This window comes from Pelophylax lessonae (assembly GCF_965119305.1).
Source record: "Pelophylax lessonae genome assembly, chromosome: 2".
NCBI lineage: Eukaryota > Metazoa > Chordata > Amphibia > Anura > Ranidae > Pelophylax > Pelophylax lessonae.
The window spans coordinates 162,339,854-162,366,296 of NC_138769.1; the positions used below are offsets into that span (position 1 = coordinate 162,339,854).

The window sequence follows — 26,443 nt, forward strand, 5'->3', positions numbered from 1 at the left end:
CAACAGTAATGTGGTAATATTACAACTAAACTAGGCTAAATAAACTCCTTTACTTTCAACTGTCAGTTTAATGCCAATAAATGCACTTTAACAAATTATGTAAAATGTATTACAAACCTCCAACTAACAGGCCTCCTGATCCCATTTCTCCAACTATGCCACATATCATTTACTTTTTAGCTACCTGTATATTATTATGTAGTTGCCTTACTTATGTTCTATATATGGTAAAATGTTAAAGTATTAACATACATAACAAAGTTAACATACTATCTAAAGCCCAAACTGTTTTTTTTTTATTTAGTTTCAAGTAGAACTATAGGCAAAACTTCTTTCAATTTAATTTTGGATAGAGCAAGGGAGAGTTATAACCGCTGTCAGATTTTTTTTTTTTGCCATCTGTGTCCCATTGTGCAGATTTCCCTTTAGGTCCTGTCCCATAGCCAAACAGGAAGTGAGAGGAAATCCCTGCAAATTAAGGGAATTCCTTGGAAACCCCCAGGTCACCAGAATTAGTGTTCCCAACAGGACAAATAGAGAGAGTGGCTCTCCTTAAAGAGGGGAAGGGGGTGCACAGACAGCAATAAAAACTGAGAGGTGCTCTTATCCCTGTCCACTTTTGGATAGAGTGGGGAAAGGCTAAAACCCCTGTCTGGTTTTTGCCATCTGTGTCCTCTTGAAGAGATTTCCCATTACCTCCTGTTTTTTAGACACAGCAGGAAATAGGGGTTTATCTCTCTAAAGTGAAGGAAATATTTTCTTAGACAGTTGTTATTTTAACAAGTATTCCCACTGGAACATTTCCCCTCTTTTCCTGTTCTAACCATTCAAATTTTTGGATTTTCCTCCATGTTTGTTCCTATTAATAATTATCACCTGGACAAATAGAGGGGTTAAATCTATCAAGCGGGATCAGCAATAAAAGACTGAGGGGTGTCTTCACCACTATCCAGGGCCCTGCAGTCTAAGATGTAATTCCTGACAGAGAAGACCAAACTATTAGACAAACCATAGCAGGTCAGAGGTATTAGTATACTCATGGATGACAAGTTTGTCATTTTTCATCTACTAAGAAAGGTATATTGCAGGAATTGGTTAAAAGTCCACAAATGCTACGAATGACACACCTAAACTGAAAGGTTAATGTTAAACAACACTTACTAACTAAATATATAATTATGACCTTTAAAAGTTTTACAGACCTCCAAATGGCCGGCCACCCGGTCCAAAGCCTCCAACTAAGTGGCAGAATATGAATAGTTAGTCATATATTAACTACTTGTTAGCTACCTGCTTAAACTTATGTAGTTCCTTATGTGATAAAATGTTAGTGTATTAACATGCAAAACAAAGTTACATAAATAATTTAATTAGAATATAGCCAAAACTTTTTTTTTCATTCTAGATTGCCATCTGTGCCCCCATAAAAAGATTTCCCTTCGCCTCCTGTTTTTTATACACGGCAGGAAGACAGGGTAAATTTCTCCAAACTGAAGGAAACTTCCTTTAAGAACAGTGATGGGGAACCTTGACACCCCAGATTTTTTGGAACTGCATTTCCCATGATGCTCAACTACACTGCAGAGTGCATGAGCATCATGGGAAATGTAGTTCCAAAACATCTAGGGTGCCAAGGTTCGCCATCACTGTCTTAGACAATTCTCCCTGGAACAAGTATTCCAACTGGAACACTTCCCATCTAATCCTATTCTAGACATTTTTATGTTTGGATTTTCCTCCACTTTTCGTCCCAGTAATAATGGTCATCTGGACAAATAAAGAGGATAATTCTTTAAAGCAGGATCCAAGACAGTAATAAAAGACTGGAGGGGGTCTAACCCTGCACCACTATCCAGGACTTCAGCAGTCTAAGATGTCACTCCTTACAGGAAAGATCAGATAATTTAAAAAAACTGCAGCAGGTCACAGAGAAGTTAACCGGTTGCCGACCGCCGCAAGTACATATACTGCAGCGGTCAGCCCCGGCCAGGCAAAGTGACGTATGGGTACGTCACTAGCCTGGGTGCCAATATCGGACGAACAAGGTAAACAAGCTTGAACAAGCTAAAGTTTGAAACTGATTGGCTACCATGCACAGCTGCATCAGATTTTGCACTCTCCAGTTTTAATAAATCCACCCCATAGGGACATTTTCCCACTTGCACCTGGTCCTTCAAACATATATGTGGAAGACAAAAGGGTCAAAGTATTGTCAGGCTAGTATTACATTTTGGAGACTTGCTCAATGATGGTTGGATATCACTCTACCCATCATAATCAAGAAATGAGTTCATCAATGGCTATTCTCAGGAATTTCTGACATCAGGAAGAAAGGATTTAAAACAAACAATTATGTATGTATAGTGTTACCTATGCAATAAAAAAGATGAAGAGCCCAGTGACCCACAAATGGGGGAGCAAGCACTGTTATCTCCCTATATCATTTAATAAATACATACTGATTGAAAAAGTTTTTGCAATGCTTTTTAAGTACATGTCATTTTTATTTGTGACATGTCTCCTGTTATGAGTATCTTATGTTTGTACAATTTACAAGACTTAAATATATGTAGTTATACAATAAATTATAAGTAAAATGTTTGGAAACATAAGGGGTAAACTTACCTCCACCTGGAAGCCCACCAACGCCTATTCCAACTGCAGAAGAGAAGAGATCAAAATGAAACTTGTTTGGCTCAATAAACATTTCTTATAGAATGAAAAACAGCTGTTCTGGAGACTGCTCTCTCTGGTTACATTGCTTTTTTTCAATATTTTGTCCAATAATCTTGATTTCACCCATGAAATACATGTTTCAGTTATTTTTATCGACTACACTTAATATATACCTGGATTTAGCTTTACATAACTACTATTTCTATAATTGCAACTCACCTCCAGTTTTAGGTGGTTTAGCACCAGCACCTGTATAACGAAATATACAATAAAGGTTAGCATTTCAAGCAAAACAGAAACAACAGTTGTAGAAGAAATATTAATAATCAATGCTTACAACATATATACAATAATTATAAACAAAATATGGCCTAGGCATTAAAATTATTACTATGTCCAATGATTTTAATCTGCTTAAATGTTGACAAGTTTGTGGAAAAATAATTAAAATGTAATCGAAATTCCTAAGCATGATATTACAATCAGAAAGATATGTGAAATCATTATTTCACTTTAACAAATTGCTTCTAGTATATATTAAACTTTATAGAGTAATCATCACATGAATTTAATACATGACAGTATGGAGGGAGTTCCTTAGCTTGGATTCACACTATTGTGCTGCAGCAATGTACATTATCATACCTTTATGAACTTTCTGAAGGGCCCAAACCAGAGATTTCCCAGAAGTGTGGGGTGGAACATCACACACGTATGTCTGGGCTCCCAGACACATGAAAAGTCATTATTTTGCTGCAGCAAAGTTAGTTTTGTCCAGAAACACCAAAACAATGCAAGAACTCCATGATTATGCTGACCAATATTGCCTTTAGCAACAAAACTTTTTGGCACCAGTAAGATGGTTCAAGTTCTTTTGACCAATATGCTTAATCTGTGACACAAATGCCAAAATCAGCTTCCTAGATGAGGCGCTCATATGGACATAGAGTAATAGAAACTATTGATATAGGAATAGCAAGTATTCATTTAGTAAAGTGAAATGTTCTGTGAGCCTAATACAGTAAAAAGGATAAAACTGTGTTAACTTCAATCAAACAATCATGTGTTTCTCTCATGCATGACTCAACACTGGTTCATGTTATATACTATCAATCCCTTTTAAAGTCGACATTTAGTTTGTTTAGTTTATTGCCTTTTGTTTCACTTGACCCTCCCTTCAAGATTGTAAGCTCTAACGAGCAGGGCCCTCTAGTTCCTCCTGTATTGAATTGTATTGTAACTGTATTGTCTTCTCTCACATTGTAAAGCGCTGCACAAACTGTTGGCGCTATACAAATCCTGTATAATAATAATAATTTAGTGAGCAGCCTCAGATCCCTAATAAATCAACCCCAGTAAGTTGGGGGAGGCCAGCAGGTAAGGTAAGAGTATTATCTTTGTCACACCTTAAAATGTATCACCTGAGACAAAATGTAAAGTATTACTATTTAATTACTTACCAACTCCAGGAACACCACCAACACCAGGATAGCCACCAACTCCAGGAACACCACCAACTCCAGGATAGCCACCAACTCCAGGAACACCACCAACTCCAGGATAGCCACCAACACCTGGTACACCACCTACTCCTGGTATTCCACCTACTCCAGGAACACCTCCAACACCTCCAACACCAGGAACACCTATGAAAACATACCACATTATGTATGATCACTGTTTTAAAAAAAAATGCAGAAAAAAAATAGAAAATATGATTTAGGTAGGTTTGTAAGGAAAATCTATTATGGAAATATTGCTGTAAATAATTTCTATTGTAAATTCTTTGTTTTTGTTTTACTGAGACATGTTTTCCATATAATTCTCTAACCATTGCTTTTTCCTTTCCTATTTATTTATAATTGTGGGTCTGCTGAAGTTCTCTCAAGGCTTTTTTTAAAGGTTTTAATGTGCTTGGTGAATTGGAAAACTGAGCTTCGTAAGTAAAGTTTCAAGTAGAGCTTAACTCAAAAGGTGAAGCACCACTTGTTCTCCAATCCTACAATCCTAGGTGGGAATCTATGGTAAGTACCTGATTCTTAAAAGCTATAGTATTTGTAGCTGCAGTGCTGACTTTTAATTTTTAAAGCTCTTAGTAAAATTCTTCTTTAAAGTATAACCAAAATAAACCAAAGAACGCACATGTATTCTATCCCAAAGTACAAGTCCTTAACAGCAGGATTAGTCTTCTTTTAGAACTTAGTATATTTTCTGCAAGTACAGAAAAATACCTATTGATCCTGTACTTGGAATTCTGAACGGATATTAGAAATCTCAGCTACCTTCCGTGAACTACACAGCAAAGCCCCTTTACGTAATGGACAGGGGGAGCTGTTTTTAGTCAAAATTGGGGAGCAGCTTAGGGTAACTACACTACTCATCCAAAGATACAGAATGATGAGTGAGTGTTGTCATACTAGGACAGGAAGTGTGTTTATGGCAGAATCAGCTGGTAAAAATAAAGGAAAAACACCTGTAAAAGGGAAACTAATGTAGCTACTGCATCTAAGAACTGGTAAGCAGCAATATATGATTTTTAATGTAAGGTTACACATGTTTTGTCCTTTTTTTCTGGGATTTAAGTAGACCAATCTGCATTACATATTTTCCTCCCATAGATGTCACTCTGATCCATAGATTTCAGAAAGAATGCAAACTTGTGTTTTAACTAGAAGTAACATCGAATGGCACTAAAGTGGAAAAGTCAATGTGGATAATGGAAATATAATAGCGAGGTGTAATCACCAGCTAAATCTGTATTTTATACATGAGTCAAACTGATATATAACAAAAAGGAGAAGAGAAAGGGATCTCTACAGTACTGTACAAGCAAACAGATCTCATTTTCATTTTCTGTCCTGCACGAAATGGAAAAAAGTAGATCTTATTTTTTTCTAGGCACAGTCCAAGTATTTTTTTTTTTTATTACATGGTATGGTTATGTTTTTATGAGTTTCCTTCACACTCCCTTATACTCTTATAAAAAGTACAATAAAACCGCAAAGGATGGATAAAGCTTCTCACTAAGCTAGGGTAATTTATGCAAAGCTCAGTCATAAATGTATCAAAATATATTTAAATATTCTGCTTATGCAGTAAAAAAAGTTTTTGTAGAATGAGATATTTAAAAGCAATTTATCCAGATAAAAATAGAAATACAACAAGCAAAATACTATTATTATAACTGATTTAAAAAATGTCCCCAGAAAAAAAAAAACTGTGTAGCCCTTCAGAATTAGAAATACATACATTGGTGGGTAATAGAGAAAATACAACTTTTTAACATGTTTACCATTTATATTATACATATATATTGATATATCAAAATAGTAAACACAGTTATCAAGCTATAATAGGAGAGAAACACTGATAAATACAAGTGTAAAGTGTGGTTCAGCCATTCTCAACCTTTTTAACACCCTTGAAACAACTTCCCAGGCTCAGGTAACCTCTAGTGATAATTACCATATCTACACCTCATTGTACATTACTGTGCTGGACACCGGGAAGATTGGCCCTTACATTTTTGGTCATTGGAAAGATTCCCCCCAACCCCCAACAGATCGCTAAAAAGATCATTGTTAGTGCTTATTATCTAGGAGACAGAATGTGCCTGTTGCTCAAGGAACCCCTAACAACCTCTGGTAGAACCTTGGGGTTTCATAGGAACCTAGTTGAGAAAAGCTGGTCTAGATACTGTAATGAATTATACTTAGGATTGTGATAATGTTAAGTTACAGACAGGTTAAGTATGTAGCGCTCTCAAATTAATAATGTTGAAATTGACTACAATAGAATTAGGGAAATAATGTAAATAAATGTACATTTACAAACAGTAGATTCATAATGATAACATTCTGATGATTCAGTTAAAAGAGAAGTATAGCCAAAGCTATTTTGGCTAATACTTTTCCTGTAGGTCACAGCTGATAGAGATCTAAAGTCCGCTCTCAGCTGATGTCACTCAGACGGTCCAGACTTGGGAAAGATCCCGACCATATAGTCTTGATCCACCCAGTTAGCTGGAGTGATCCGTTGAGAGGCTGAGCCAGCTACTCCCACCCCTCCACAGCCCAGTGCTCCAGTGAGTGCTGGAATGACAAAGAAGAGAATATTCTCTGGGGTGTTTGATCACCGCTGAGAACACTCTCAGATCTCACTGCAGAGGCGGCGGGGGACAGATGCAGCATCAGATCGTTGCTGCATCCACCTAGGTGAGTATAAATGTTTGTTTTTTTAAGTCCATAATTCTCTCTTAAACTAAAAATCTGTAACGTATGTTTTTTGAATATATTCATGACCACATGCTATAGTGGCCAACTGGGATTCCAAGAATAAATGACTCTTTTAGCAGAATTAAAGACTAGCCACACACTGGTGAATTACCAACGTGAACAGCCATGCCATTTGTAGAAAATAGTACTAGTGGCTTACCATATTTAGGAGGCTTGCCACCAGGCTGAAGTCCAAGTTGAGGTATTCCTGTAAAAAAAAAAATAAAATCACTTTTCTAAAAACCAAACATTTCAGCTAAAAAAAATTGTATGTATGTTTTTATTAGGCATTACCAGCTCCCGGCAGTGCTCCACCCCCAGGCAAAACACCCCCAGCTCCAGGATAAAGGCCAGGCACGACACCAGGAACAGCTCCACCTCCAGGGCCTAAACCTGGCACAGCACCAGGGATGCCACCAACTCCAGCACCAGGTATACCTCCAGCTCCAGCTACTGTAGGAGATGACATGATCAAGAAGACATGTTCACTATATATTTAATACAATTGTTGGTGCACTGTATACAGTTAACATGTTTAGGCAAAGCAAATGGGCAAAAGTGAAAATTACAGTTTCTAATATGAGACGTGTCTGTTTTTTAGACTTTTTAATGCACGAGCCAAATTACTGGACCAGCACTTTCCCTTTTATAGTTTTAGAAATTCAATGAAAACCATGTAACCAAGCAAAGCAAACAGCCAGATGTGCTAAAAGCTGGTCTTATTAGATTTTATGTATGCCTAAATAAACAAGTTAGATCATAACTGATATAATGTTATTTTATAAGCTTGGTTTGTGCTACATTTAAGGGTACTTCCATATTTTTGTTGCTTTGCCCGCAAGATATTATTACATCGTTCTTAAAAAATCCATAAACAGGATTATATTATCTGTACATCAGAGATGTTGTGTATTAGCTGTGATTGTTCAAAGAGTTAGCTGCCTGGTGTTAATTTCCACATGTGGTACAAAAAACAGCCCCATTCTTCAATAGATTTGGATAATGGTGCTATTATACATGAACTTGATACAAAACAGTGCAGGTAAGGCTACGATGACAGAGCTGAAAAACACCTGCTTATTTTCAAGTAAACATTCACTAACAGGGGCTCACTGGAGGTAAAGATTTGCTGATGATGTCCAATACAACCAATCGCATTTAAATACACAGTTTTCTAGATCAGGTTGGCCAGTGATTTCATGTGTGTTTGGTTACTATAATAAACACCCCTTTATTCTGTTTCCACTAGTTTTATGCAACAAGCCTGTAACCATTATGTCATAAAGTTGACTAGCCATAGATTACCCAGTTTTCATTTTTTTCAAAGTACAGAGACCTTTGCAGTCTCAGAATTATATAACTGCAAAGCAGATCAACAGCATGATGTCCTTTGATAATGAGAGAAAGGTGGCGGTAGATATTGCATCTTTTGTAGACACAAGGAACCCCCCAAAAAACAGCCATATTCTAATGAAGTACGGTACTTTAGGTAGACGTTTAGGCGGCGTTCCTCACTTGTTATTTCCATGCGAACAGTATCGTTTTTTCTGTAAGTACTATCTAAAGCTTTGGGGGAATAAATTATTCGAGACATATTACACTATTGGCCCCTTTCTTTTATTCCACATATTTGGATTACCACGATTATTGCCTGTTTGGAGCGATCCCACCAAGGCTCTCCTTATCCTTTGGAATTACAGATATTGGAGCTCGGTTGCTGCCTTTGATTCTATATGCCCTGATTTATCCGATTTGTGGTGAGTAGGGGACCTGGAGGGTCACTCATTGGAGCACTATTTCCATTGGATCGATCTGCACCTGAGCACTTTATACCTATAATTATATTTATTTGCACCAAGGAATAAGGACTTAATATATTTTTAAATATTTATTCAATATTTATGCGGACAATTTATCACATTTTTTATTGTTGAGAGTCTTTTAGCACTGACCACTGTGCACTTTATATTATATGCTCATTTATTCAACTAATTTTTTTGCTAGCGCTGTTTTAATTTTTTACACACACTTTAGGTAGAGCTTGCATCAAGCCTATCTAAACCAGAAGTCTATTGCACAACTTGTGGCAAGTAATGAGGCCCTGGTCAAGAAGTAAGTCACAAGTAGAAGCTCTTCAACAGATCAGTGGCTTATAAGGGCTTGGTAAAGGCACCATTACAGTACTCCTCTTGTAACTTGTATTATTTTACATTTTCATTTTCAAATGCTAACTTACATAGAAACATAGAAAAGTGACATCAGAAAAAAGATCCATCGAGTCTGCACGTTTTAATACACGTTTTCTATTTTTCTTTTTAAGTTTTTTTGTCTGAGTATAGATTTATGTTTGTCCCAAGCATGTTTGAAGCCACTTACTGTTGACTGACTCGCTACCTCTGCTGGAAGTTTATTCCAAGCATCAACTACCTTTTCAGTAAAATAATACTTTCAAGGATTCATGCCCCTGTTCTTTCCCTTTTAAGCATTTTAGTTACAGTATCTGTCACCCACATAAGCCTCCAAGATATCTGCTGCTCCACAAGAACTTTGAAATTAATTGGACATTTTTTAATACTTATCAGTTAGGGTTAAGTTCCTATTGCCATTGGTGTCCTTATGGGCAATACTTCTCAGTGCTTCCTATCCCACTAACACAACAAGAAGTAGGGAACTTTCCTGAGCAAGGACACAAGCAGTAAAAAAAATCTGACAAAGGTTCCACTTTACTTATAAAAGTTCTAATATCCCTGCCTGTCTTTGTTGGCGACATTCTTCTCATTTCTTGTCCTGGTGACACAATAGGAAGAGAAAGAAAATCTCCAAAAAACAACTTGACAGGGGTTCTAAACTTGCCTCACGTGTTATTATTATTTCAATCTGTGTTCAAATTGAAGATATTCTATTCCTGTTCTTTCCATTTTTAGCATTTTAGCTATATGTCTCCCACATAAGCCTCCAAGATATCTGCTGCCCTGCAAGAACTTTGTAATTAATTGGACATTTTTTAACACTTATAGGTTAGGGTTAAGTTCCTATTGCCATTGGTGTCCTTATAGGCAATAATTCTCAGTGCTTCCTATCCCATTAACACAACAAGAAGTAGGGAACTTTCCTGAGCAAGGACACAAGCAGCAACAAAATCTGACAAAGGTTCCACTTTACTTATAAAAGTTCTTCTATCCCTGCCTGTCTTTGTTGGCGACATTCTTCTCATTTCCTGTCCTGGTGACACAATAGGAAGAGAAAGAAAATCTCCAAAAACAACTTGACAGGGGGGTTCTAAACTTGTCTCATGTGTTATTGTTATTTCAATCTGTGTTCAAATTAAAGATATTCTAAAAAATTTCAGTCCTGGAGACACAATAGAAAGAAAAGGGAAATCTCCAAAATTAGGGGCTAGAAGCAACAACTTGACAGAGATTCTAAACCTGCCTCACTTTTGTTATACACGTGATTGTATTCCTATCTGTGTTTAAATTGAAGCCATTATTCACATTTCCTGTCCTAGAGTTGGAAGAGAAGGGTAGAAAGAGCAATAAAATCCAAGATCCAAGAAGTTCTAGACCTTCCCCAATCCACAAAAATTAAAAATAAAGTTTTGAATGAAAATCTAATTTAAAAGTAAGCTTTGTTTAGATAAAATCTCAATATAAGGAATCAGTGGGAGACCCTAAAACCAAGTGATAATGACTTTTGCTTCCATGGCTCAAGCTGAACTCTAGGCAAACAGCTAAATTTCCAGATGATATGCGTACACACAGTATATTAGAATTAGGACTGTTTTACCTGCCAAAGGATTTATATTTCTGTCCATCCATTAATGAGATTCCTACAGCCCCATCGCACAGCACAGCTAGATGAAAGACACCACTTACAGTTGAAGTGGAAGTAAACTAACATATTCTTTCCATTTTGCCATCACTGGCATTTTCCCTCAGTCTTCCTCAGCATTCAGGATTTTCAGCCATCTTGACTGACCAGAGCACATGAGTGTGGGAGTTAATTTATTCCTGCACTGTGGTGTTCTGAAAATATACACTGAGCTGTGCATGCACGGTTCAGTGTACATTCTGAAGAAGATTGCAAACAGTCAGGTAAGTTTGTTTATTTGCCTAGCATGTCTCTTGTTGAATAAAAAGTCCTTCTGTTCACAATTGTCTTTTTACAGTTTAAATTAGCTTAAGGCTGGGTTTTTCCAGCATCCAATCCACATGACATGCGAGTGTGACTGGCTCTCAATGGTTCACACAGGTCCAGGGCGGCCGCAGTCCACATTCAAAAAGGATCCTGTGCGTCTTTGGGTCCGATTTAGGTGTAAATTCAGGCAAAAATTCAGACCTGATTCACACCTGAACCGGTGAACAGGGATGCACCAGACCCCAGGCACGCACCTGCGGCCACACGTGTAAACTCAGCCTTAGCGTATGGCGGTGTCCTCTCCCCACCCCATGCCTTCTGACTGGACAGTGAAAGAAGAGATACAGACTGATGAGGTCATCCTCTGTTCACTCTACTATCTCCTTCTATAAGCATTTTTTTGTCAACACATTTGCATGCAGTGCACCCAAATGGCTTCCAGTCTTGCCTCTCCCTCTCCCACTCTTAATGCTCTTAATGTTGCAATATAGGGGACTGCAAAAGGGCTGAGAAGTCTAATTCAGGTACTTACACTACTTGAATGAATAATAAATTGAATGATTTTGTGTCTTTCATATTTGCCTGGAATCCAGTTTTAAGTATAACCTTTTGCAGGTAAAGTAGATTATATAAAAAAAAAACAATAGAAAATGGAGGGACTCACCACCATATCTTCCAGCCTTAGCTGCAGCTTTAGCGGCTGCTGCCTGAGCGCCTACTCCTGAGCACAGGAAAGACAGAGAGGGAAATCATTAGTCCTGGCAAGGCTCTACAGCCATCAGAACAACACCTGTTTCTTATTACGTCACTCTGCACATTAACAGCGGGATCCTGCCATAACAGGATAAAGCTGAGCAAAGGAAATTAATTCACATTAAAAAGAACACATTTGGGATCATGCAGGTCACCAACATGTCTGTAAGCCAAGATGGACACAGAATAATAGAAGTTATAGCCTGTCTACAAATTCACCATGCTTGACTTATTCCGCTGTCTCCCTTGCAGCCCCTTCCTTCTCTATGATGTATGTACCTTCTTAACCTAGCTGTTCAGCATAAGGCCCATGCAATATTCAAAACAGATGCTATATGTTTACTTTATTTGCATGTATAAAGAAAACCTGTTAGTGAGCCTCTAAAAATCATATAAATGACTGCGAATTAACTTGGGAGTACTTACTATGGTTACTAGAGTTTAAACAAAAACAGAACGTTGTCAGAGAACACTGTACTTTGTTACAATCAGATCATTCCTGGTAAGTCACATATTGTATATAATATATATATTTGAGAACTATATATATATATATATATATATATATATATATATATATATATTTCTCAAATATGACATAACCTAGTACCTTAGTTATGAGCTGCCTGTGTGGGCACAGTCAAGTTTGAGGTACCCATTTCAGAATTTTCATCCCTTAACTATATTTAAAAGCTATAAATGATGAATGCATTATGAGCTAAAGCTAGTAACACCCCACTATTACGAGCTGAGATGCCTGCTCCCTTTCCTCCCACCCTCATGTCTCGCCTCTTGCTTTGTTAAAGCCTCCTTACTGCCATGTAAATTGATACCATATATAATAAAAACACTATAAAAAAGGAAAAAGTACACTGGTGGTCAGGGAGGACTTCCACACACCAAGACACTGTATTTGATAGGAATTTCAGTAGAAAGGTTTTAAAGAGTGAGCATGTTCTGTTTTTTTTTTGACTGGAGACGCCAAACTAAAACTATACATCACTTTTTATATTCTTTTATTCGTTTAATAATTTCCCAAGTACCCCCTGTTGTATCCTTGCATGCTAGCAGAGATGTATAGTAACGAAGTAGAACTACTTAAGTACTGTACTTAAGTACCAAAATGCGGTATCTGTACTTTCCTAGAGTAGAATTTTTTTCTCCTACTTCTACTTTTACTTCACTACATTTTTTCGATGATTTCGATACTTCTACTCAAGTATTTTTTTTTGTGCTGCATAGTTACTCGTTACTTTTAAAAAAATTACCACTGCCAGAACAGTAGATGGCAGGTTGCATAAAGCTCAAAAAAATGTGTATAATGTCATTTGTAAATCAGCGCATACGAAAATAAAGGCTGTGTATAATAAAAGCTGCTATACCAAATCTTTCCAATAAAAAGAAAATATGAAACAAACAAATAAATGGTGCTACAGCGCTTAAAGTGCATCAAGAAACTACTAACAAACACAGGTTAATCATTTGAATAAATCATTTGAAATAATAAAAAACAATATGATGTTCAAACTTTTGACTTCTTTCTTTAATAACTACATAACACAGTACTTGTACTTCTACTTTCAGTACTTGAGTAGAAATTTTTTTTCAAAACTACTGGTACTTTTTACTTTTAGTACTTAAGTAGCAATTTTTTTGAAAAAACTACTTGCAATACTTAAGTAAAAAAAATGTTGAATACTTTAGTACTTCTACTTAAGTAACTTTTTCTGTGAGCACTTCCACTTCTACTCAAGTCACTTTTTGATCGAGCACTTGTACTTTTACTCAAGTAGAAATTTCGAGTACTTTATACAAGTCTGCATGCTAGTAACCCCAAACTTCTGTTCCTTTTATTGCATTTACCCTGCAAATACACATGTACATGTATATTTCTAAATCCGCAATGTAGTCTGAACTCATGACATGGAAAATAAACAGCTCTGTGATCAATAACTATATCCTAGATGGGGACTGTATTTTAAATCCTTTGCTTTATATTATACGTTGTTTTTAAAAATGTAAAAAAATATATTGGCATGAGTTTTACATAAAATGTATTATTTGAAAATAAAGTTAATCTCACTGCCTTTGACTGTCTGCTGATCCAGAAATCAGCTTGGGTATTCTGCTATTTAGCTTCGGAAGCCAGAAATCCCAACCTGATCTATAATGCTAAACTAAGAATACAGACTGCATGGTTCCCTTGTGACTTGCCCCTTCCCTCCACCTGCACTTTCCTATTGGACTGCAAATGTGATGGATGGCCCCATTGGGCAATATTAAAATCATAGCTGGAGGGAAAGGGAGGGCTACATCATGTCCATTCAGACTATGGTTACAGCTTTTACTATAAAATACATAAGGTTCTTGAAAAGGAATACATGTAGAGGCACTCAAAAGACAGTTTATGTTCAAATGTCAACAGGTACATGTCAGATTCTTATTCTGAGTTTAAAGGAAACCTGTACTAAGAGAGAATTGTAGATCTTCTTTTGAAAATGTTGGTGGCCGGTGGGGTTGGAATAACTATGTAAATTACTAAATCAAAATGAATGCTTATTCTCTATACTATGTATATCTATCTATACTAACATATCTATGTTATTTTTGCACAGAAACTATTGAAGCCACTGGATCAGCATGACAGTCAGGCAGCTAGGAATTTCTGAAGATGAGGTCAACAATGGTAACCTACATATTCTATAAGTACAGATTACCTTTATTTTCCAGGTAATTTGAATGTCTCAGACATACACAGGACACTTTTTAAGAAATTGAGGCATAACAAATGGACAATAGTACATACCAGTTCCTGTAGGATATCCAGCTTTGCCACCAGCTCCAGCTCCCAAAGTACCAGCACCATAACCTACAGTATAGGATGAGCATTTTATTAGTAAAAATATCACAAAACACTTAACATAAAATTATGTATTTGTTGTAGAGGGAAAAGGCTCATCTGGTATAAGCGGTGGTAAACCATGACTCCCGTGTCTAAGCAGGTTTGTCCTGTACTTTTTTCTAGTAAGGCCATAAATAAGCACAGTTCAGGAAGGAGTTGTACAGCAGGTCCATAGCATAAGCAAGCAAAGCATCTGCATGTCTGAATAACTTACTAAACTCAGGTCAGCTCCTGACTAACAGGACGCCCCCAAATGAGTTCCCCGAAACATGTCAGCAGCACATGTAGTTTTTTAGTGTTTTGTTAGCAGGCAGCCTTTTCACACAGTAGGCTTTCACAGCAGAAAGATAGAGTGAAAGTGAGGAAGAGAGAGCCCTGAACATCAGTCAGCTCACATATAAAAAGGCTTGTGGACTTGAGTACTAATGAGGTCTGGCTACCAGGAAGGATGTGGACCTAGGAGTGGAGGGTTTGCCCCACCCAAAATTGTTAAGAGGCATGGAGGAGCTCAGCTATCAGGCAAGATTACCTGTGCTGAATTTATTTTCCACAGTGAAGAGGCGGTTAAGGGGGATATGATCACTCATGTATAAATATATTAATGGTTCATATAGTGAACTAGGTGCAAGGTTAATCATGTTATGGTCATTCAAATGACAAAGGGGCACTCTATTACATATTGAGAAAAAGAGGTTTAGAATCCAAATACTGAAAGGCTGTAGAAAATGTGAAATATACTTCCTCAAGAGCTAATTCTAGCCAGCTTGGTTGATAGTTTAAAAATAAAGCTGGATTCTTAAATGTATGGAATTTAACTGGATAGTAACATTTCAAACTAATAACATCAGACATTCACAGACAATCTTATTTTTTTAGGGGGTGAGGAAGGATTTTTTTCCCCCTGTTAGAGTAAATTGGACCAAGCTTTATACATGCCTTTTTTTGCCTTCCTCTGGATCAATTGTCGGTATAGGATTCTGTTTATTGAGTATTTCTATTTATTCATTTATTTTTCTGTTGGTTGAGCATGATGGTTTTTTTTTTAACCTGACTAACTATATAACTATGTAAAAACTCTACATATCTTCTGGGCTCTGGGGACTAAAATGGAATTTAATAGGATCCAAGACAACAAAAAATGTGTTTTCTCGACTTCTGCCATAAAACCCATTACCATGTTTATGTGAGAAACCTAGGTGACACATACACACCATCTGCAATGTACCAGCCAGTGCCAAACAGTTCAAAAATGTTATTCATTTATAAAAGTGACAATATTGTTGTGCTTATTTAGGGCACAATGAAACAAGCCTTGCCTATTCAGATTTTCCCATTCATGGTTTATAGCTACACAAAAATTCACTTGTATAAATGTTTTGTTGTCACAATAAAAAAAGCTATTAAATATTGGCAATTTCCCCTAGGTTAGCCCCCTGTCAAACTTTTGGGCTTTGTACCAAGCAGAAGGGGGGGGGGCATCCAGTCGTCACACTCACTCACTGACAACTGACTCTGCATAAGAATATTTCTAGATCCTGGCTAAGTCCAGGGAACCCTTTATATGTAAGACTGTTCTCCCTTCAGGTTGGCCTGCAATGAACAGAAAGAGGAAGGTCTGGTAGGTATCAATATAGCTGCTTTTATAAGTTTGAAACTTGTTAAAGGGTCTGGTTTAGTGGGCTTTGGTAGGTCATAGATAACGCATTAGTTCAGACTTTGTAGATTAACTTGGAATTGCGCATTATTTGGGTTTCTTTTATTCTGTTATAAGATTTTTAAGTTGCATTGGTTCCTAAATGAACTCAAAAACACAGACAGCAAGAAACATAATCCAAGAAGGCCTTATGCAAACATGGCAAACCACATACAAAGCTTGTTTCTCAATGTAAATATCCTTACATGATGACTTAATTATTAGCTTTGCATTTCGGTATTTAATTTTATACTGGTAAGGTCCAATGTATAATTAAACACAGACGGATAATCTCTTAGGAAGTTATCCGCTCATTGGTTATATCATTGTAGGTGTTCAGCAAGGGTGCTGACTAAACATTTTATTACCACACCTCAAATTCTTTTCATGTAAAATACTCTAAGGGAGATTTGCCAGTTCTGTCACACAACAAAGCAATGCAAAGCATTATTTAACAGTAGGTGGGGGCCTTCCACACTCTCTGTCTTCCACATATAATGCCATTTTAACATCTCTAACCCAGCATTCTGACAACTATTTACACCTTCACCCATGTAAATCAAAGGATTAACACCTATGAAGACTCCCTGACACCATGGTTCGAATTATGTAACCATAACAGGATGGTTCCACAACTTTCACACCTCCCATCCTATTCTTAAACAAAACATCTGCCTCTGCATGGTGATTGGATTAAAGAAGTTCTAAAATCAAAAGGTTTTTTACATTAATGCATTAGGTCCACTAGCTGTCCCCTCCCTCCAATCCTCCCTCGATTCAGTGCTGTACCCGGCAGCAGCACTGGTCTCTATTCCTGCTGTCACAGGACAGACTGAGTGCAGCGGGAGCCATTGGCTCCTGCTGATGTCAGTCAAATACTGAGAGGAGGGAGAAGGGGGCATGGCTAAGCTGCATTGTGTGTGTCTATTGATGCACAAAGCCTAGCTTGGGAGAGCATCTGCATGAGTGCCCCCATAACACAGGGCTTACTATGGGGGCACTCGGAGAAGCGAAGGAGTGGACTGTGGGAGGTGTGGGTCTACAGAAGAGGAGTTAAGGGCTGCTCAGTGCAATATCCGTAAACAGAGCATGTAAGAATAAACTGCTTTTTAATCCTAGGGAAAAAAGTTGATCATATTCAACTAGATTTGTTCTGTTGAAGTCCTACTCAAGTACTACTGAAGACGTTTTGTAGCTTGTGCGAGCCACTTCTTCTGATTTTTATTTTTTCAGAACTGAAAAAGTTAATGGGGCAAGTTATTATGAAATGTTGTCAACATTACAGAACAAGTCCAGCTGAATGTGACTACTACTAGATAAAAGGTGTCTGTGCTACGTTTGTGGCTATAAATGCTGGTTATTTTTCTGGTGCTCATGAAAATGAAGAGGTGAGGCTGAGAAACATGTTCAACAATAAGGAACACATCCAGTTGATTATGATTGAATATTACTAGTTATAACATGATCTGGTTAAATGAGAACCTTCATGGACAGCAGCAAGACAGACATATGTAACAGACCAGTAACATTGGTACAATATAATCCTGGCCACATATTAACTGCGTGTGTTTTCCAGTGGAAATGTATCCTAAAGTAATTGTAAAGGTTGAAGGTTTTTTACTTTCATGCGTTCTATGCATGAAGGTAAAAAATCTTCTGTGTGCTGTTTCCCCCACAGCCCCCCTCTCTTGATCCAGTGATGTTCATGAGAGCCTCAGCTGTCCTGAGACTCCCTCTCCTCATTGGCTTAGACAGCAGTGGGATCTATTGGTTCCCACAGCTGTTAATCACAGCCAGTAAGCCAATGAGGAGAGAGTGGGGAGGCGGGGCCTAGCCAAAGCTCTATGGGTCTTATAGAATATATCTGCATTCTTATAGACACATAGAGCAGGGATTGGGAATGAGCATACACCAGTGCCCCCATAGTAAGCTACTTGCTATTGGGGGCACTGGCCAAGGGGGAGGGGACCCACGAAGAAGAGGATTGGGGCTGCTCTGTGCAAAACCATTGCACAGAACTGGTAGGTATGACATGTTTGTTATTTTTTTTTAAAGCTGAACTTTTAATACCACTTAAACCTCCTACCAAGGGGACAAGAAAGGTGAGTGTTAATGCCCAGGCACCACACATGTGTGTCCATGCTAAGATAAGCTGTGCTGAGAGCATGCTCACTGCATGTTCCTAGGACATTGAGCGAGATTTCACCGATAGCCATTGGTCACGGCTTCTGATCAGGAGCCAGTGGTATGGGCCCCAGATAAGGCTCACGTAAAGGGCAGCCAGGAGGTAGCATTAAGGAGTTAACTTCCTTTGTAAATCTGTCACAGACCTTTGCAAAACTGTAGCAGTTTGCTCTTCAGAATTGCAGACAAAGGGCTTGCAAATTAACTGTTGCAAATAATTTACTAAACGAGATGCAGCCTGCTTTGCAATAAATTCCAGTCTAAATTTGTCACTAATTTGCTTCATGAATCTCCCTCACTATAGTTTTCCTTTACACAATGCCGCAGTATGTTCTCGTAAGCATGACAAAATGTGATGTCTTATGGGTGTATCATGACTTGGAAAGTACTGCATTCCATCACTGCTAGTTTTATCCTTTTACTTATTACATCCCCATCATATGTTATATATTAACATACGAAAACTGTCAGAAGTAAAGATAATCTGTGGTGGAAATATAGACAGTCATTCTGTTATACATAGGCAGTATCTTATATACAAACAAAGACAATTATGTGCTTCAGTAAGAGTCAAACCCTCAAGCTCCTGGGTCAGACCTCTCATCTCTGTGCTAGGAGAATGGTGTAGATTAGAAGGCTATTAATGTCAGCCACACTCATTACATGTCACAGCAAGTTATAAATTATTTTCATATTGGCCAGACACACTGCAGACTAGTTTCTCCTACATATTTTGAATGTTGCGGCATATGCTTGTATAGAAACTCATTTTACAGAGAAAGAGAAGTTATGCATGCCAGGAAATATAGCGAAATAATAATAGGAGAACATGTTTATTTATTTCTTCTTTTTCACAGACTTCAGCCTAAGCCTGCACAATGTTTCCTTCTCATTAATGGCAAAGCAGAACAGTATGCTTCCATACGTTGACATAACATTTTTTTCCAAATGGGTTTTTAGCCATTAAGTTTTGTTCCAGGCTGAGAACATTTGGAAGACTATTGTAGCCTCTATAAAGACTCCCAGGGAGGCCAATAAAGGTTTGGCATACATACCTCCAGGTCCTCCTGATGTATAGGGAACCCCATAGCCTCCTAGGAAGAAGAAAAAAGTTTACATTATAAATAACAACAACAAAATATATATATATATACAAATCAAAAACTGGTAGAGGAGGCATTCACGGGTCTTGCAGTGGAGATAAATCAAAGCAACGTTTTGATGGAGCTCAGTCCATCTTTCTCAAGACACAGAATCTTGACAAAACCAGACTGAACTCCATTGAAACATTGACAATAAAATGATGTTGCTTTGATTTATCTCTATTGGAACCCACAAAGGGGAAGAAAGGGGAGAAATGAAACTTTGTGATACCCTCAAAGTGTGAAAAAATAAACAAAATATAAAATCACAGATTTATTGAGAATATCATTAGAAATAACCCCATAGCTCCATAAATCCTTGGGGAATAGTAAGTTACATACACAGTATCACAAATTGAAGATAAAAAATATGTTAGATCATATCATAACATTTCATTACATTTTATCACTGATGACGATGGAAGAATGGTGTGAAAACAAAAAGGACATCATGGTGTTTTCACACCATTCATTTTCACACCATCATCAGTGATGAAATGTTATGATATGATGTAACATATTTTTTATCTTCAATTTGTGATACTGTGTATGTATTATACTTTTTTTCCCAAGGATTTATGAGGATATGGTGTTACTTTTAATGATATTCTCAATAAATATGTGATTTTGGATTTTGTTTATTTTTTCACACTTTGAGGGTATCGCAAAGTTCCATTTCTACCCTTTCTTCCCCTTTGTGGGTTCCAAAATTTATATAACGGACTAATACCAAAGTAGTCTGGGATACAGGGACACAAGAGTTATATCCAACTTTGATTTATCTCCGTTGCAGGACCTGTGAGTGCCTTTACACCTGTTTTTGATTAGTATGGATATTTCTTTGTGAGTGAGAACCTGGGCATTTACCTCATGGGGCCCAGTATTCAGAGAAACAAAAAAAACTTCAATGCAACATTTGAAAGAGGGTCAACCTTACTAGACTTACCACTGGAAGATCCTACCCAAAGAAACCTTAACTGTTCACCCAGTTCAGTGTTTTGAAATGCTATCTGAAGTTTTTGAGCTCCTTAAATACCTGTCCTATTTGATACCAGTGCTTAAATCTGTATATGGATAAGAGCTATGAATAACATTGTATATAGATGTCAGTTTTTCCCACCACAAGACAGCTTGCTGTTGGCCACAACACAATCTTGTGTTTATTCTCTTTTCTCTGATTTTCATGAATCTTCTCTTTTGTTCTGATGACTTTAAATGGATCTTGTTAAAGCTGAACTTATATTGGAGCATTAGTTAGGTAGCTCTAAAGAAGTGTGTTCCATCCATGGCTGAAGCTTCTTCCCTGAAAAATGGTTAGATTCATGTAACCCCTTAGAGCAGGCATGTCCAACCTGCGGCCCGGGGGCCGCATTTGGCACAGAACCGCAGGCAATGCGGCCCACTGCCCTCTGACAATTTTTTTTTTTTTTGCTGGGGAGGAAGGAAGTCGAGTCGGGGGCATGGCCACAGAGGCAGCCTCGGAGGAGATGATCCACTAGTTGTGTTAAATTAGTGCTAGGGGGGAGGGGGCGCGGCAGCACGAGAAGGGCGCGGCGGCGGTTTATTACTTATATACCTTAACTAATAGTATATATTTTATATGCGGCCCGAGAAAATCTCTGTACACTCAATGTGGCCCAGAGAAGCCAAACGGTTGGACACCCATGCCTTAGAGTGATGTCAGCACTGAACTTACATGCCAACACTGAAACTAGCATTCTGGGCTGGAGCACAGCAATCGCAGTAAGTTTGCATTCAATGATTGGACAAATGGTGTATAAACGTCTCAATCTCTCCATGATGAAACCCAGAGCTGAGCACCTTATATTTTTTTGAAAAGAATGCAAGACTATTCATGAGTGGGGGAGAAACAGAATGAGTTATTTACTGTGATCACTGTGCTCCAGCCTCAACTGTCAGGTTTAGCAGCTTACATCACTTATCACTGTTGGGGGGTGTGTGAAGCTAACAGTTTCCAGAAATAAAAATTCAAAGTCACTGCCTATTACTAGCATTAACACAGCAGAATTTGACTATTGTAAGCACCCTTGGCAATGTTATATAGTTTGTTTAAACTGTAACTGTCACTTTTATTGGAAAGCTTGGCCTGTTACAGAAAGTGAAAATTAACAGATCTACTGGCAAGATCAACAAGTAATAAAAAAACGTTAAAGTGGTTCTGAAGGCTGAACTTTTTTTATCTTAATGCATTCTATGCATTAAGATTGAAAATCTTCTGTGGGCAGCAGCCCCCCCCAATACTTACCTGAGCCCCATCTCGATCCAGCGATGTTGCACAAGAGCCTCGGCTGTCCGAGACTCTTCCTCCCCATTGGCTTATACAGCAGCGAGAGCCATTGAAGCACTAGGGTTATCGGTTCAAATCCCAAACACGGCACTACCTGAACAAGGTTTGCATATTCTCCTTGTGCCTGTGTGTGTTTACTCCGGTTTCTTCCCAAACTTCAAATACAAGCTGGTAGGTTAATTGGCACATGCATGTATATTTAGGAATGTGAGTTAGGCTCCATTCACACTGCCACGACTTGTCAGGCGACTTGTCAGCCTGACAAGTTGCGGTCCGTCGCGGTCCATTGACTGCTACAGGACCCGTTCTAATAGGAGCGACACAAGTCGCTCCGACTTAGAAAAAGGGTCCTATACTACTTCGGGGCGACCTTGGAGCGACTTGCATAGACATTCATTATATGAAGTCCGTGCAAGTCGCGCCGAAGTCGCGGTGCACGGGACTTCACAAGTCGCCCCCAAAGTAGTACAGAGTCGTGCCGCTGCAGTGTGAATGCGGGCTAAGGGTTCGTTTGTATTGTAAGCTAAGGCAGGGACTGATGTGAATGTATAATATATTTAAAGCACTTTGTAGATTGATGGTGCTATATAAGTATCTATAATAAATAAATAATAAACCTCACCAGAGTTACACTTTAAATAAGTCCTTACGTAGAAAATCAATCCAACCCTCTACATTTTATTGATGCTGTTATCAGAACTAGGAATGCAATAATTAGCTGATGTCGGATGTGTTACTTGTATCATTTGGCTTAAATTGCATGTTCATTTTCCTGTTATCGGTGTGTTGGAATAAATTCCTATCACTGGTATCCCAAAAGGAATGTTCGGAGGTGATTCTGTTCTGCTTAATTTCTGTCCTGTTTACACCTGAATGACTTCCTCGCACAGCTGTCAAAACAGCCCTGCACAATATTCGTCTTCACCATCACTCATTGAGAAATTTCTGCCAGTTTCCTTTTTAGACAGCGGGGATCACTTAGTAAAAGACGAGCATATCCATGATAAGATGGATAGCAAAGTGTTGTGGTGTCAGAATTCCACACATGAATTACTAGTCTCGGGTCTCCAGGCAGGAAGAATCAGGCAGCAACTTTAGATATAAAATTTAAAGTGTGACTCCAATTTAGTTTAAAAATGCCTATTTTATCATAACTTGTACCTTTCTTGAAAATAAGAATACTTATCTTGCTGTGTTAGCTTTGTGAAGTGAGCCTAATATGTGGGTTTGAAATATGCCCATATACACATGCGCTGTAGACAAAAAATGATTGGCAAAGTATTCCTTTTGCCTTCTATAACTTATGGGCTCATTTAAAACGACATACTGTTGTTTCAAAAAAGAAACAAGCACTACACCTTTTTTAAAGCCTAGTGATGTGATTTACAAATGTGCTCAGCGCTCTACCGGCATTCGGATTCTGATGCCAGTGGAGAGCAACATAACTTAATGACAATTCTATAAAAAAAAGAAAAGCTGGGAAGAAAGGTTGGCCATGGGACTTGTTGGACTCAGTGAGGACATGTGGCTGCCCGGGCCACCCCTCGTAAAAATTATCTGCAGTGGATCACTAAGCAGAAGCATTTGACAGATGGAGAGGAAGAAATATGTCTTCTCCTCACCACCTGTTTTAACCCTGTAAATGCAGCATCACTGCGGCGCAGCCCACTGCATTGTGTACAGTTGCAGGGAAGTTGTGTGAATGGGATACATTCAGTGGTGGTACTGCCCATAAAACCTGATGGAGGACAATTGTTTCTCTTCTTGAAACATGCGTACTTCCCCTGTAAATGCAGCATCACTGCGGCGCAACCCACGGCATTGTGTACAGTTGCAGGGAAGTTGCGTGAATGGGATGCATTCAGTGGTGGTACTGCCCATAAAACCTGATGGAGGACAATTTTTTTCTCTTCTTTAAACATGTGTAGTTCCCCTGTAAATGCAGCATCACTGCGGCGCAACCCACTGCATTGTGTACAGTTGCAGGGAAGTTGCGTGAACGGGATGCATTCAGTGGTGGTACTGCCCATAAAACCTGATGGAGGACAATTTTTCTCTTCTTGAAACATGTGTACTTCCCCATAAGGCTGCCTTTGAAGCATAAGAGGGGCAGTTGGGGTAGAGGACATTAGAAAACCTATCTATTTTTAATGGCCCCTAACCACAAGTGTAAACAAACCCTTAAAGTGGCATGGCCTATGTTGACTTCCTCTCTTAATTATTATTATTATTATTATATAGGATTTATATAGCGCCGACAGTTTACGTAGTGATTTACAACTTGAGGGTAGACAGTACAAATACAATACACTTTAATACAGTACCTGCTCGTTAGAGCTTACAATCTAAGATTACATTGCACAGAGTCAAATTGAGGCTACTGTATCATACCATTATCAATATCCTCATACAGCAGAACTCAGATTTAGAAGAGTCAAAGCAGCAGAAGGAACCAGTCAGTTGACCTTCAGTGCTCATGTGCTAACAAGCATGGTATTTTTAAAGACCTTCTCTTACCACAAGAAACATATCAAAAGTAGTGGTTGGCATTTTCAGTACTGCTTCACTGACCAAAGAAAAGTTTGTACATCCATAGAGAACCGGTTATTGAAATAAATTCAACATACCTGGTAGCTTAGGTGCTTTAATAGGATATCCTAGAGGTACACCAGGCTGCTGTCCACCATATCCGCCAAAGCCTTGAAATAAATAAGAATGTAACAACTACATCAAAATGTGTTAATATGATAAAATGCAATTCCAGCAAAAATGTTTTCTTTGGTTTTGGACACAGTGTAAAAAGGTTAAAGCCTCAGGAGAATCTTTCCAATTGAGGTACAGACTGTAATAAAACATTTTTAAAAGTAAAGTCAGTACAGGTGAGAACCTCTATTGAGTCCTCATTGCTGTTGGTGTCTTTCATGGGGAGATCCCCTCACTTCCTGCTTGGACACCAAAACAGGAATCAAGGTGAACTCTCCCAATGAAGGCACAGGCGGCAGAGAAAACTTTAAAAAAGGGTATAACTCTTCTTTACTTCTTTTTTCTTTTGTTCAAAACAAAAAAAAAGCATTTTGGCAAGGGTTGTTTTTTAATTTCTTCTCAATCTCTGATTAGATATTTGTAGCACAACATAGGTAAAACATGTGTAACAGATATGTAAACCTTTAAGGTGGTTGTAAACCTCAGACAAGTAATATGGACAAAGCATTTCCCTCTGTAGTGTGTACTTGTCTCAATCCAGAGCACTACCTGTCATTTATGTCTGCTGCCTTGTTCCACTGCTATCTGCTTGAATCACTTGTGACATGTTTTCCTGGCACCAAGAGGTATAAAAGTAACAGGGGGGTAGAGCTCTAGCACACAGCCTGTGTTTGACAGCCTCTGGCACTGTTCTTGGCTGCTGTACTGTGGGACACCTTCCCTCCAATCAGCTCTAATTGAGCTCTGCAGAGTTATTCTTTAGATCCCTGTCCCCTGCTTTCTAAAAGCTCAGACAAGTTGTTTTGATTCTGCACTTTGAATGGCTGAAGAGAAGGGACGGCTGCAGACAAACAGGTACAAACTATGTGGGAGAATTTGTTTCCTCTCTGTGTATCACTTAATACCAGTCACTTCATGGGTTTTAGGTAGGGGTTTACAACCACTTTAATTCGTAAGGTTTGTATCTTTCTTACACAACATTTGAATCACCCTCTATTTTCTTGATCCACAGATGAACAATAATCAATAAATAAGCATCAGGGGGACTGCATTCTACAACAGCCAAAGAAACAAAAGCAGGCTATTGCTTGCTTACTTTGGCATGGGATCATGTTATTCTATATAAGGAGACAGACAGTAACAAATAAAAGTATGGTCAATGAGAATACTTTCTATATTACATTTATAAATAGTTTCTTCAACTTTGGATTCTATTATTCTATATAAGGAGACAGAGGGTAACCATCACAATACAGGCAATGAAAACATTTTCTATATTACATTCATAAATAGTTGTTAGTGGAATCAGCATTCCAATTGTCAAGAATACAGTTTATTTGTCATCTGCAGGAATGTATTCTTGATATATTATGATGATCCTGACTGTATCTCATAATGGCACATTACATCATTGTAAAAGGTTTGAGGCCAGAACTGGTTGTTGTATGGCTGGGGCTCACACTGGGATATAGTTATTTCTATAAGGATAGTCTAAAAAGAATAAAACAACATGATGAGCAGAAACTGCATAGGGTTTGGTTTCCTTCTTAGGCTCCCTTTTCTGATAGTGTTATATGCTGGACAACATACAGCAATAGCTCCATCCCTTCCCTAGCCCTTTATCTGTATTGGCTCTGGATTGAGGACAGGGTGCGGTAAAGGAAAAACAAC

The 26,443-nt window shown here is 38.2% G+C and overlaps 1 protein-coding gene across 1 annotated transcript in view; it reads right to left on the bottom strand.

Moving 5' to 3' along the window:
• Nucleotides 1-26,443, bottom strand: part of ELN (elastin) — a 118,987-nt gene that overhangs the window by 26,084 nt on the left and 66,460 nt on the right. The window contains exons 16-25 of the mRNA XM_082247988.1: nucleotides 24,697-24,768; nucleotides 19,675-19,713; nucleotides 14,647-14,709; nucleotides 11,752-11,808; nucleotides 7,245-7,403; nucleotides 7,111-7,158; nucleotides 4,137-4,322; nucleotides 2,896-2,925; nucleotides 2,626-2,658; nucleotides 1,203-1,259 (exon numbers count right to left, since the gene is read on the bottom strand). Coding sequence (XP_082104114.1) covers nucleotides 1,203-1,259; nucleotides 2,626-2,658; nucleotides 2,896-2,925; nucleotides 4,137-4,322; nucleotides 7,111-7,158; nucleotides 7,245-7,403; nucleotides 11,752-11,808; nucleotides 14,647-14,709; nucleotides 19,675-19,713; nucleotides 24,697-24,768 — 744 coding nt within the window. The remainder of the gene's footprint in view (nucleotides 1-1,202; nucleotides 1,260-2,625; nucleotides 2,659-2,895; nucleotides 2,926-4,136; nucleotides 4,323-7,110; nucleotides 7,159-7,244; nucleotides 7,404-11,751; nucleotides 11,809-14,646; nucleotides 14,710-19,674; nucleotides 19,714-24,696; nucleotides 24,769-26,443) is intronic.